The 14,572-nt window shown below is 43.5% G+C and overlaps 2 protein-coding genes across 3 annotated transcripts in view; one reads left to right on the plus strand and one right to left on the minus strand.

Moving 5' to 3' along the window:
• The window catches only part of ABHD12 (abhydrolase domain containing 12, lysophospholipase), an 84,809-nt gene extending 71,266 nt beyond the window's left edge, over positions 1–13,543 (minus strand). Inside the window, exon 1 of one of the 2 annotated variants that reach the window (XM_042931799.1) lies at positions 13,189–13,543. In XM_042931799.1, the coding sequence (XP_042787733.1) occupies positions 13,189–13,379 (191 nt within the window). In that variant the 5' untranslated portion in view covers positions 13,380–13,543. Of the gene's footprint in view, positions 1–12,320; positions 12,350–13,188 lie in introns of those variants that run through there. The other variant, XM_042931800.1, reaches the window with a different exon arrangement.
• A 157-nt stretch (positions 13,544–13,700) lies between these two features.
• GINS1 (GINS complex subunit 1) overlaps positions 13,701–14,572 on the plus strand; it is a 28,610-nt gene continuing 27,738 nt past the window's right edge. The window contains exon 1 of the mRNA XM_042931805.1: positions 13,701–14,012. The gene's annotated coding sequence lies outside the window, so the exon portion shown is untranslated. The remainder of the gene's footprint in view (positions 14,013–14,572) is intronic.

Below are 14,572 nucleotides of genomic sequence, written 5' to 3' on the forward strand. Positions count from 1 at the left end.
ACACCCCAATCACAGATCTGCTGTCTGCAACTACAGAATAGTTTCATATATATAGAATTTCTATTGTCTGGCTTCTTTCACTTGGCATAATTATTTTGAGATTAATTTGTTCATTCACTGTTGCCTGTATCTCCCTTTAAAAAAAACTTATTTTTTAGAGCAGTTTTAGGTTGACAGCAAAACTGAGAAGAAGGTACAGAGACTTACCATATACCTCTGCCTGCCACACATACACAGCTTACCCTACATCCACACCCAGCACAGAGAGTGGTACATTTGTTACAACTGATGAAGCAATATTAACACATCATCCAGAATCCATTCACTCTAGGGTTCATCTTGGTGTTGTACATTCTAAGAATCTGGACAAATGTATAATGATGTGTATCTACCATTGTAGTGTAATGCAGTCATTTCACAGCCCTAAATACCCTGTGTGCTCCAAGTTGATTCTTTTTTTTTTTTAGTTAAAAAAAATTTTTTTTAGAGAGAGAGAGAGAGTGCAAGCAGGGGAGAGGGGCAGAGAGAGACAGAGAGACAGAAAATCTTAAGCAGGCTCCAGGCTCAGCACAGAGCCCGATGTGGGGCTTGATCCCATGACTCTGGGATCATCATGACCTAAGCCAAAAAATTAAGAGTCAGACACTCAGCCAATTAAGCCACCCAAGCACCCCATTTCTTTTAATTCCTAATATTCCACTGTAGGACTACACAACTCATTTTCACACATACCTGCTGATAGACATTTGGATTGTTTCCAGTTTTTGCCTATTACAGATTAAACCTACTATTAAGATTAATATTTTTGTTTTCTATTTCCTTGCTTTCTGCTTTGATCTTTATTATATGCATTTTTTTCTTTTTTACTTTGGGTTTAATTTGTACATTTTGTTTTTCAGTTTCTGAATATGTAAACTGAAGTCATTGAAGACATTTCTTCCTTCCCATAGGCCTTCAGTGTCATAAATTCTCCCAAGATGCTTTAGGAGCATACACATGTCTTTATTTTCATTCAGTTTGGACCACTTTTTAATTTCGTCTTTGACTTCTGGTTTATTCAAAAGTGTGTTATTCAGGGACACCTGGGTGGCTCAGTTGGTTAAGCATCTGACTTCGGCTCAGATCATGATCTCGTGGTCTGTGAGCTCCAGCCCCACATTGGGCTCTGCTGACAGCTTGGAGCCTTGAACCTGCTTTGGATTCTGTGTCTCCCTCTCTCTGCCCCTCCCCTGTTCATACTCTGTCTCTCTCTCAAAAATAAACATTAAAAAAAAAAGTGTGTTCTTCAGTTCTCAAATGTTTCCAGACATCTTTTTTTTTTTTTTAACTGATTTCTAATGTTAATTTCTTATGGTAAAAAAACAGACTTTGCATGATTTAAATTCTTTTAAAGCTATTGGGACTTGTTTTATAGCCTAGAATATGATCTATGGATCTTCTCTTAAGGAGAACACACATCTGCCATTGTTAAGACAATCAGGTTAAGTTGATAGTGTTGTTCAAATTTACTTCACTCTTGCTGACTTTCTGCCTCCTAATTCTGTCTCTGACAATAATAATGAATGTGCCTATTTTCCTGAGTTCTCTTTCTGCTTTACACATTTTGAAGCTCTGTCAATTACATATACAAACATTCAAAGTTGTCATGCCCTTTTTTTAAAAAAAGTTTATTTATTTTGGGGTGGGGAGGAAGGGGCAGAAAGAGAGAATCCCAAGCAGGCTCCACGCCATCAACACAGAGCCCCATGCAGGGCTCAAACTCACGAACCATGAGATCCTGACCTGAGCTGAAATCAAGTTAGACATTTAACCGACTAAGCATCCAGGCACCCCTAAAGTTGCCTTCTTGATTAACTGATCCTTTTGTCATTAAGAAATGATCTGCTTTATCTCTGAAAATATTCTTTGCTCTGAAATATACTGATATTAATATAGCCACCCCAGCTACCTTTTCTCTTATGTTTTTCTCAATAACATTTTTTCTCTAGCTTACTTATATATAAGAATAGAGTATACAACATACAAAGAGTATATAATATACATAATATGTGTTAATTGTCTATAGGTCAGGCTTCTGGTAAACAGTAGTCTATTAGTAGTTAAGTTTGGGGGAAGTCAAAAGTTATACACAGATTTTTAACTGCATGGGGGTGCATACCCCTAACTCCCACATTGTTAAAGGGTCAACTGTATATAAAATATACGTGTAATATAGAACATATATAACATATGTATTATCTCTTTATATCTCTCAGAATGAACAAAAAAGTAAAGCCAAAATTCATTCCCCAAGACTAACAGTTGGATTAAATTCTCCTCAGTTCACAAGTGGAAACCTGAAGAATAATCTTCAAAATCTTATTTGAACGCAGTCAGTATTGGGGGTAATTTCACTCAACAGGTTTGAAAACTTTAAGGCCTTAATAAAATACACAAGTGCAATCCATAAATGTCTCTTTGTTCCCAGAGAAGAAAACAAAAAATCATGAGGATGTTGGCAGAGTTGTCCTGCTGTGAAAAGGCCTTATTCTCCTGCCAGAGACAAAAATGTTTTACACTATAGTACAGCTTGTTTTCAAGTGCTTTACACACAACTGCATTACCTACTGTTAAAAAAAAAAAAAAAATCAACTGAGTGAATTTTAAAGATCTTATTGGCTTTATACAATGATTCATGAGTCAGGCAGCATTTAATCCAGCAGATGGAAAGAAGTGTAGAGGAGCCGTGCACAATGAAAGGCTTTTACAGGCAGAAGTGACCAAGAAGAAGGTTACACTGGGCAAAAAAGCAGGTTGGTTACTGCCTGGTCACTTTCCTTTAGGGGATAGCAGGGATCTGTCAGGCAGATTACCTTGCTAGTGCTGATCAGGTGATTCCTGATAGAGTGGCTTAAGATTCCGTTTCTGGGGGAGCTGAAGCTGTAATCAAGTTTGGTCTTGGTTTGGTGATGGAGGGCTTAGCATAAGTGACTCCATTTTGGGCAACTTGTCTTGTGTTTAACACTGCCTTATTTTTTTTTTTCTTTATACTACTTTGCACCCCTTGAAATTTTACTGTACAGTTAAGCACTACCTTTTTTGGTTATCTTTCTCCTTCACAAGAATGTAAGCTCCATAAAGGCTGGGACCTGCCTGGTTCTTGTGGAACATTTTAACCACATCCTCTAGCACACAGTAGGTCTCAACAAGTATTTGTGAGATGAACAAAAGAACAAACATTCAAGTAATAGTCTCAATATATGCCACATTGTTAACAGTAATTATCCAAGGAAATTCTATTTTCTCATTTTCTCTGTTTTAAATTTTTATTAAGAAAGCTTTACTATTTTGGGGACGCCTGGGTGGCTCAGCTGGTTAAGCGTCCAACTCTTTATTTTGGTTCAGGTCATCATCTTATGGTTGGTGGGATCATTGGGCTCAGTGCTGACAGCATGGAACCTGCTTGGGATTCTCTCTCTCCCTCTCTCTGCCCATCCCCCTGCTTACATGTGCTCTCTCTCTCTCTCACAAAATAAATAAAATCTTTAAAAAAGAAAAGAAATATTTATTACTTTTGTAATGAGATAAAAGTTTAAATGAGAGGAACAAAGGGGGAGAGAGAGTGGGTTCCTTGGGGGCTGCCTTTCACCATGGTGATCACTATCCCCTGTGGTAGCCTCACACCTGGAGATCCCTGCCTTGGTCCCTGCACAATCTCCCTTGTGCTCTCTCTTGAGGCCCTGGGGAAGTACTGGCAGGCTCCTAGCTGGCCGACACCTGTCTAACAGTCCCTTCCTGCTGGAACCCTAAGCCAAATATCAAATGTCCAGTCTTTTTATTTTCCATCCCACAGTTTCTGCCATGATGTGCCTTGTCGAAGTGTGGTGTGTCCCCAAACTGTGAGAATTTCTTTTCTTATATCTACAGAAACCTTGGTAAGCCAGGAATGCATTGACAAGATGCATTACATCCTGTCAATGAAACGAGAGCCTAAAAGATGAGATTCTCTGAAGATAAATTGGCACAAAAAAATGTCAGAACAACAAAGGAAAAAAGTGAGATCAGACTAACCATCTCCAGCCATGCCTGCATTTTGTCTTTACCGCAGACATCATTAAAATATTTGAGTGTAAGAGCTGATGGCTGTCACAAGTAAAAACTGACAATGAACTCCCTGAGAAAAGGTACTGTTTCTTTCCATCTTTATGTTCTCAGTGCCTAGCATGCATCTGACCAATACTTGAAACATGATAACTGTGTAACTGTGTGAATAAAATAACCTACGGGCACCCACCAGTGACATGGCCATTTTCAGGTAGAAGCAACAGGAGCAGGAATGGCACAAGTCAAGGATGAAAGATGAAAGAAAGGGTGGGAAGTCTCTGTTGTACATATGCTAGAAGAAGATAACAGTTAAAATCCATATGCCTCTCAGGGACCTAAACCACTGCAACTACTACTGCATCAAAATGACCTGCTTCAACCCTGAACATTCTTCTCCTCCCATTGTGAATAGTTTAGTCAATATATCTAAACCTCGCAAGGAGATTCCACAAGTTTCATAAGAACTGAAAACAATTTGAACTTTCTTTTCTCATCCTAAAGCTCAGGGCAACTTCTTTCAAGATTCAAGAACAGACCCCAAAGTCTAGCATTCCTGAGATCTGCTTATATTCCTTCAGTGACACTCCTCTGCCTTCATCTTTGCAAAATGAAAAGTCTTACTCTTCTGAAACTTCTCACGTTGACACCCATCTACCCTCCTGTTTTTACTTTTTAGGACACTTCCATACCTGGTGATAGAATATAGATATTAATACTACTCAAGTCCACAAATACCATCTCAAGATAAATTCTATTTAGAAACAGTTATTTGTGTACTGGCAAAACCTGAGAGGTAAGGATTCTGCCTGAGTCCCACATAATTACTCTATCTTGCCCTCACTTCATGTTGCTCCTTTTCCCATCTCCACCTCAAATCCAGCTGTAACCAGGATGTGTGCAGGACCTTTGTGGAGGCAGTGCCCTCCCACTCATGCCCCCTGGAGCCAGGTAGCACTCGACTGTACAGAAACATGTGTGGCTTTTCTGACATGCAGCTCACAGCTAAAATGACTTCTCATGGGAGCCATTTTTGAAACACTGCATATCAGAAAGAAGAGTCCCTGCTAGGTAGCATGATTGTTCACATTAATGTTTAGCAAATATGCCAGAACAGTCTGATTAGGTCGAGAATAAAGAATAGGACTGTCCTGGTGGAGAAGTGAAAAGAAAGACCTTCAGTGCTTCTACCCCATCTCCCCTCAATGGACAACCTTGCTCTTATTTCACAGAGAAAGCAGAAGCATGCAGAAGACAACTTCCAACACTACCCCTGCAAATCTAACCACCTCCCTGCACCTTTGCAGCACCCTTGACCTGCCTTCCTGTCTGGGGACCCTCCACTTAGCCTTGGGGTGCTGGATCCCAGAGACACCATGCCCCCAGCATCCACATGGCCAGTCTATACCTACTGGACCATCCCACTAAGCACAGCAACGAGCTCTAACAGCACTGGTGAGGAGTCTCCTCCCACCCCAGCTATCCCCCTCATCTTTGTACAACTCCTTTAAAAAGCTTTCTGCATTTCTTCCCTCCACCTCTCCCTTGAGCCACTGTCAGACTCTTACCCCACCATTCCAATTACGCATCCTTGTCAACCACTCATCTCCACATCACCAAATCCAACAGCAGATCACGCTTTCTCTGCAATAGGCTTCCTCACACAGCTCCCTTGACCCCTTCCTCCTAGCCCTCCTCCCAATCCATTCCCTTGCTCCTTCCAGGTCTCCTCTCCTCCCCAACCCCTAATCACCCAGGACCTGGAACCCAACCCTCAGACCTCTGTCATGACTTTAAATACCTTCTGCAGGCTAATGGTCAGAAGTCAGCCTAACTGTCCCAAACTCCAGCTCCTCCAACCTACTGCATCTGCAAGAAGAGGCACCGCAATATGCCCCAAACCAAACTCATCACCCCCCAAAGCATTTGCTCTTCCCGTAGCTGCCCCATCTCAGCACATGGCAGCTCCTTGCCTCTGGCTGCTCAAGAAAAAACTGGTGAAGCACTTCTGACCATCCTCACTCTCTCATGGTAATCCACCCACAAATCTTTTGACATCTCCTTCGAAACAGACCCAGAATGCAGCACTACTCCCCTCCACAGCTACTGCCAGCTCAAGTCCCCGTCATCTGTTGCCTGGATGACTCCTAACTGGTCGTCCTGCTCCCTCTGGCCCTCCAGTCTGTCCTTGTCACAGCAGTCAGTATGACATGGTAATGACATACACCACATCAAGGCATTTCTCCACTCTAAAGAAACCAGTGGCTTCCATTCAATCGTCCCCTATTGGAAAGGCCTCCTGCCACCTAAACCATGCACGCACCACAGGCGCTCCTTACCAGCCTACTTTTCTCCTCAGCGCCCCAAGCACCTGATGCAGCATGCCCTCACTCGTTTGTTATCTACCTCCCCCATGGGAATATAAAGTCCACAAGATGTGACCCATATCCGCTGCTGCAGCCTCAGGACTTAGAAGAGTTATTGTACCTAAACGGTACTCAAACTCTGCTAAGTGAACTGGTGAAAAAAGTGTTTAATAGCCAAAGAGTACTGTTATAAATGTTCTAATACCCACAGATATGTTTACTGATCACGATGATAAGTATAGGCACGATGGGGGTGCCTGGGTGGCTCAGTTGGTTGAGTGTCTGACTTCGGCTCAGGTCATGATCTCGGTTCGTGGGTTCAAGCCCCGCATCAGGCTCTGTGCTGACAGCTCAGAGCCTGGAGCCTGCTTTGGATTCTGTGTGTGTGTGTCTCTCTCTGCCCCTAACCCACTCGCATTCTGTCTCTGTCTCTCTCAAAAATGAATAAACATTAAAAAAAAATTTTTTTTAAAAAGTATAGGCATGATGACTGGTTGAGAAGACATATTGTAATCATTTGCGGGCAGAGAAGAGAGAGGATCAATTCCTTTCATCTAAGTTAACAGAACTTTCTCAGTACCCCCAACTACTAGTATTAGTAATAATCATTGGACAACCAAAGTAGAAGGTGCCACTGATTGAGCACTCATCTCGCACCCAGCTCTTTCATACACCCAAACTTCACCCCAATCCTATAGGGAAGAAATTTCTATCCCCACATCACAGAGGAAGAAACAAACTCAGAAAGTTGAGCAACTCTCCCCAAGTCACAGAACCTGAAGACACTCACTCGGGTCTGTTATCCATGCAAGCTTTCCTCTAAAACATCAAATGATACTATAATGAGGACCAAGCCCAAATAATGGGTCTTTCGGCTAAATGGACATCTCAGTCAAAGCTTCCTGCTACCATTTTTACCTGTGTTGGCATCCACTGCCCTAATTGATCCTCCCCATCCTAGCCTTCAGTTTAGGACAAAACAAATGATTTACCCACTACCAGTGCTGAAAGAGCCCTCTGGCAAAGCACAAACCCACCAACATCCAAGTTCTGTGGCATCATCTCTGGGAGAAGAGCGCTGACTTAATCTGTCAGTTTTCAAGATCATATTACAGTAAAAATTTTTCCTGTAGACTTCATTTTGGAAAGAAAAGTGCCCATGTGGGAGGAGGAGGAGGATCACAAGCCTGGAAAGGCAGCCTGTCTCCACTGCCGTCAGCATAACCCTGACAAGATGACCCATCTTTTATGCCTCTTTCCAAGGCCACCTCCATGATAATGTCTTTAAGACCTTTTAATCTACTCAAAACTATCTTCCATATATGAACAGCGTCTGCGTAGTTACTATACAAGACACTCTCCCTTGAGAAGGGAGAGTAAACATTGGCTGAAAAGAAACTGGAAAGCAAGGAGAGATACAGGGCATGAAGTCTCACCAAAGGAGACATGAGAGAAGCACCAGGTCCCAGGGTCCTGGGTCCAGGACTGGAGTGTGGTAAGATACTTTATGATAAGATAAACCACAACTGGGAAGAGATGGACCCAGCTGGGGGCTCCAGGTGAGGTGCCATAAACAAAGCCTGCCTCCTTGCTTATCATTGTCCAGGCATAGACTGTATTCTGGGGGAGTGGAAGGAGAAGGAGGATGGAAAAAAGCAGACTTTAACTACAAAAACTACCCCAGAATACATTCTCACCTTCTTGGTATATAAAGAAAGGACAAAGTGAAGCTTCTAGGGTGAGTTCAGGAAGACTGATGTTAAAGGAGACCAGCCTTAACCTCAGCCATGGCCTTCCTGGATTATAGTGAAGCCATTAGCAGCTAGATGAAGTTCCTTCCTTTGGGTCAAGGAGGAACCATGGGTGATGCCTCAGTTCCCCTGTATTTACATGCAAGGATCACAGGCTATGAAACCTCCTGTGCAGCCCACTGACTCAGTCACTGGCAGATCCACCTATGAGCTGGGAGTAGAAGAATAAAGACAAGTTCACTAAAACACACAGACCCATACATCTCATTACCACCTTCCCAGGGTACAAATTAGAGTACTTACGCCTTCAAGGCATAGTCCCAAGAAGACCTAGGTTACTGAAAAGAACGGGGAAGACCTAAAAATTCCTCATTTTCCAAAAATTACCAGATATTGTATAAAACTAATATCTAGTCCCTCCTTCCAGGGAGTGCATGTCAATGTATATGTTAGATAAACATTTACCTTTAAATACAACCCGTCCAGGGCACCTAGGTGGCTCAGTCAGTTAAGTGTCTGACTCTTGATTTTGGCTCAGGTCATGATCTCACCATTTGTGAGATCAAGCCCCACATCAGGCTCTGTGCTGACAGTGTGTGGAGCCTGCTTGGGATTCTCTCTCTTCCTCTCTCTCTGCCCCTCCCTTGTTCACCTGCATGCTCTCTCTCAAAATTATTTTAGTCCAAAGTTGTTTTTACCTGAATTAGTTGCCAATGTTTACAACGTCTGAGTGTACACACACATACACACACATGGGTGTATACACACACACACCCAGCTACTCTTCTGGAGAGACTGGATGATCTGGCCAACCTAGGGCCACATTCCTGCCAGGGGCAGCGGCAACAGGAGAGGGTACAGTAACCACTTTCAGACAGAAGATGTTCTCTCTACTTCTCCAGAACCCTCAGCAGCATCCTATTCTCCCAGAACTAACTAAAAAAATATATATTTTCTTTAGGAAAAAAAATTTTCTACTTCGATGCATGTCTTAGATATTATTAGATATATCTATATTAGATATATATATTAGATATATATATCTAATATTAGATATTAGATATATTACTGTTATTATTAGATATTAATATTAGATTAATTAGATATACTAATTAGTATTAGATATACTATTAGATATATTAGATATACTATTACCTACTTTTAATCAAGGGGGAAAAAAGGAAAAAAGCACACAAATTAGGGAACAAGACAGGGGTAACAGCCCCAGATACAGAGGAAAAAACTGGATAAAACAGATGATTTTCTATCAATGTATAATCACCAAAACTAAACCCAGAAAGAAATAGCAAATCTAAAAAAGCACCAGGTTTAGTTTTACAGGGGAATTCCACCAAAATTTAAAGAAACAAATCATTTCAAAAGTATTTAAACTGGCTGAAGCAGAGAAAGATTTTTTTTTTTTAATGCTTATTTATGAGAGAGTGAGAACGGGGGAGGGGCAGAGAGAGAGAGACAGAGACAGAGACAGAGACAGAGACAGAGAAAGGGAGACACAGAATTCAAAGCAGGCTCCAGGCTCTGAGCTGTCAGCACAGAGCCCAACACAGGGTTTGAACTCACAGATCACAAAATCAAGACCTGAGCCTAAGTCGGACGCTTAACTGACTGAGCCACCCAGGTGCCCTAAGAAAGAGAAAGGTTTTAATAAAGCTATATAAAGCACTAAAACAACTTGATAAAGATTGCATTAAAAAATAAATTACAGGGACACCTGGGTGGTTCAGTTGGTTGGGTTTCCGACTCTTGATTTTGGCTCAGGTCATGATCCCAAGGTCATGAGATCAAGCCCCATGTGGGGCTCTGAGCTGAACATTGAGGCTGCTTAAGATACTCTCTCTCTCTCTCTCTCTCCCTCTGTGCCTCTCCCTGGCTCATATGCTCTCTCTCTCCCTCTATAAAATAAAATAAAATAAAATAAAATAAAATAAAATAAAATAAAATAAAATAAAATAAAATATTACAGACTAGTCTCTCAAATGATGAATGATGATTTAAAATTACTAAGTAAAACATTAAGAGGCCCGTAATATGTAAGAAAGGATCAATAACAAAAATTTCAATATTCTCAATAACAAAAAAGATAAAGTAACTAGGAATAAACATAATAAATGTACAGGATTTTAATTTTTTAATGTTTATTTTTGAGAGAGAGAGAGAGAGACAGAGTGCAAGTAGGGGAGGGGCAGAAAGAGAGGGAGACACAGAATTTGAAGCAGGCTCTAGGCTCTGAGCTGTCAGGACAGAGCCTGACACAGGGCTAGAACTCACAAACCATGAGATCATGACCTGAGCTGAAGTTGGATGCTTAACTGACTGAGCCACCCAGGTGCCCCAAAATGTACAGGATTTTGAAACAAACCAAATTTAAAAAGCTGTTTTTGAAGTAACTAGGGATATGCATATGTAGACTGGGTATCATATTAAATTAGTAACAGGCAATAAATTGTTGATTTTGATAAATATAGCATTTTGGCTATGCATATTTCAAAAAGTCCTTATTTGTTCAAGCTATACTGTGAAGTATTTATGGATGAAATCATTTTTAAAAATATTCTAGTTCCCCACCCCACCCCCCCAAAAAATGGTGGGAAAAGAGACAATTCAAGATTGGCAAAACATGGCAAACTGTTAAAGAAGTCATGGATACATGGAGGTTCTTTGTATTGTCTTCCCTACTTCTGTATATTTGAAAATATGCACAAAAAACCCCAACAAAATGCAGATAACGAAAATAACTAGTGTGGCAAAATATGCAGATATTGTATACACAAAAGTATACAATAGGCTTATGAAAACACACAAAAATTGCTACCTAACAATTAAGAAATGCTAATTAAAGCTACAAATCAGATGTCATTTTCATCAGCCAAATAGAAAAAGATCAAAATATCTGGTAACATTCATTATTAAGGGGAAGGGCAGACAACTGACACTGCTGGAGGAAGTACTCATCAATACACTGGAGGGCACTTTGGCCTCACCTTTCAAAGTTATAGACACACACTCCTTGGCCCAGCAATTCCACTTCTTAGGAATTTACAGATTCTAATTCAACAAGTATTTTCAGCCACCTACTATGACCAGGCACTGGAGACAGAAAGGTGGAGGAAACAATGCCCAATGCCCCCGCTCTCATAAGGCTTCTATTCTTATATGGGAGGAGACAACCAATAAAGCAACTCAAGTACACAGGCAATTACAAGGTCAAGACAGGGATAAGTGTGATGAAAAAAGTAAACAAAATAAGGGTGTTGGGAGTGGCATGAAGTCTGTTTTGGATGGGCTGGTCTGGGAGGGCCTCTCTGAGGACATGGCAGTTGAGTAGAGACTTTGGTGAAAGAGAAAACAAAGCAGAATGTCCAGCAGAGCATTCCAAGCAAATACAAAAATAAAAATAATCATATCCTTTGAATACAGTACATCTTTTAAGGAAGGTGCCAGGCCAGCATTATTTCCCCAAACATTATTGGGCATAACAATTTGATTTTTTCAAAGGAAGAATTCCCCTACTTATCTAGGCATTATGCTAAACCTGCTAACAAAAGTACATTAAAACTATTCAGGAGTTTTTAATGCAGATAAACCTTTCCACAAAAAATAAATTAGTTTCACAAAAGATATTGACCAGTTACTAGATAATTTTACACAAAAACAAAAATACTGCCAGTCCCTGCCCTTCTGGCAAAAATTTGTACTACTAACTTGGAGGAGACTATATTTTAATTTCATGACCTTTTAAGCAATAAAGTTGAAATGCCGAGGTCTCCTTTTAGATTAAATATTTCTATTCATCCAAATATTCATATTTTCAATTCCAGGATTTTTAAGCAACAAAATTGATTATTTTTAGGGACTATTTGGATAAATATTTGACACTGAAGTGGCCAATGCCATTTAAGGGCATTCCAGCTGACCCCAAAAGAAATTACTCTACAACACCTTAAACATTACATACTAACTTGTTCGAAACCATGAAACATCCAGCTGTCAAAACTGCCATCAATGATACGTTCTATGAACAGCCAGATACTTAAGAAGCCAGCATATGGGGAGAGATTTGTCCCTGTGAAATACACAATCTTAATTTTGAAATCAGCTTTACCTGGATGCATTCATCTCCTACTCAGAGGGAGAATGCAAATAACCAAAAGACTTCCGGACTCTACGGAGATTCCCAAGGAGACAACTCGCGTAGACAAATTTCAAGCACCACAAGCCATCTGCACAACCCAAGACAGGTTTCCTTCCAACAGCTGAGGATGCGGTGTATCCTTCCCGGCCCTCAGACACAGCAGACCATTTAACCTTCCCCCAAAGGTCGTCCAGCAGCTCTGAGCAGAGAATGCCACTTTTGACAACTAGTTACCCGAGAAAAATTACCAAAGTGAGAAACCGGGGAACGGTAGCTTCTACATACACCAGTCCAGCAAGAGGGGCGCTCGGTTTTGAGTTCACTGCAGGAAATCCGTGGGGAAGGATCCCAACGCTCTCTGGGTCTGGAGCCTTCCCTTCAGCGTCCCACCTCGTACGTGCCGAGCGTCCACGGGCCTCACCAGGGACGCTTCCGACCCCTCCGCTACTCTCCCACAAGGGGTCGTGGCTGCCCGCAGCCCCCAGTCCCTGGGAGAGACGCTGCTCCAGCCCGTTGCTGACGGTGTCCCACTAGCTCACCTGGGAAGGGTACGGACGCGGGACTGAGCTCCGCGGAGGGCGAGAAGAGGACACCAGGGAGGTAAAGAGGGTAGTCGGGGGCGCTCCCGCAGGCAGGTACCTGGGGAAAGGATGCCCGAGGGCTGCACTTGCGGGCGGCTAGGCGAGGGAAAGGGATAGAGGAGGATCGGAAGAGGACACCGGAGGGTGGGGGGTAGGTGTGGAGCGCTCCCGCAGACAAGAAACTTATGGAGGGGCGGGGGCATTAGGGGCTACGTGCCGGCCAGGTACCGGGACTCCGCCCCTGTGCTGCGCCTCACCTGCCTAGGGCCCGCTTCATGCCCGCGTCTGCGGCGCAGCGCGGCTCCGCCGGCGCCTTGCCCGCCAGGCGCAGGTTCTGCTTCAGGCGGCAGTCGGCGTCCAGCGCCGCGGCGGCCGAGCCAGAGGAGGACGAGCCCGAGGCGGCGCAGCGCTCATGCTCCAAGGCGACGGGCTCGGTCCGCTTCCTCATCCCGCGGCCGACACGGCCGGCCGCCGACGGCGTCCACTGGCCTCACTGCCCGCCTGCGCCTCAGTCGCCGCCGCTCACAGGAGCCGCTGCAGGAGGGAGCCCACAGCCCCTAGCATCCCAGCCCCAGGCCGCTGCGCCCGTCTGTACGGCCCGGCGCCTGGGACCAGGTCTGCGGCGCCAGCCAATCAACGCCGGGCTCCTGCCGACCCCGCCCCCCCACTCCGCCCCGTCCCTAGTTCCTCGGGTAGTGGGCCCAGTGTTCCCGGCGCGGACCCGTAGCCATCTTGGAGAAGGGCAGGCGAAGCCGTGCCGGGCGTCACGGTCCCGGCAGGGCCAAGCGGTCGATTTTGCTGTGGTGGGGTCTGGGCTCGGTCCCGGAGAGTGGGAGGGCCGGTTTTGCCTCGTGCTCAGCGCCGTGTGCAAACGCACCGGGTCCTGCCCCAGATCGATGACCCGAACGTGAGACAACTCGGGACTGAAACGGAGCACCCAGTGATCCAGAGCCGCAGCGGAAAGCTGGCTCCTTCCCCTCCGGCCCCAGGCTTTGTGATTTTCCTCTAATGCTGGAAACCCAATCTGAATGAACCCATCAGAAATGTTCTTATAACGGTTTATAAGAACCAAAAGCAAAAGGTAACCAATCACCATTCTCATGATTTATAACTGTTTTCCCACAAGACTTTTAAAAATACACTTTCAGGTACTTTTTTTTTTTTTTTAACACAAGTGTATAGATAATTTAACTGTTAAGTTTTGGGCTGAACATAGGAAAACTGAGCTACTTAAACAACTTACTTCTTAAAAACCTGTATTTGAGGGGCGCCTGGGTGGCTCAGTCGGTTAAGTGGCCGACTTTGGCTCAGGTCATGATCTCGCGGTCCGTGAGTTCGAGCCCCGCGTCGGGCTCTGTGCTGACAGCTCAGAGCCTGGAGCCTGTTTCAGATTCTGTGTCTCCCTCTCTCTGACCCTCCCCCGTTCATGCTCTGTCTCTCTCTGTCTCAAAAATAAATAAACGTTAAAAAAAAATTAAAAAAAAAAAACAAACCTGTATTTCATTTTAGATTTTTGTGAAGCAGTTAGAAATAGTGGATGGAGAGGCACCTGGGTTGCTCAGTCGGTGGAGCATGAGACTCTCCATCTTGGGGTTGTTGGTTCAAGCCCCAAATTGGGTGTAGAGATTACTTAAAAATAAA

The sequence above is a fragment of the Panthera leo genome, chromosome A3 (assembly GCF_018350215.1).
Source record: "Panthera leo isolate Ple1 chromosome A3, P.leo_Ple1_pat1.1, whole genome shotgun sequence".
Classification (NCBI taxonomy): domain Eukaryota; kingdom Metazoa; phylum Chordata; class Mammalia; order Carnivora; family Felidae; genus Panthera; species Panthera leo.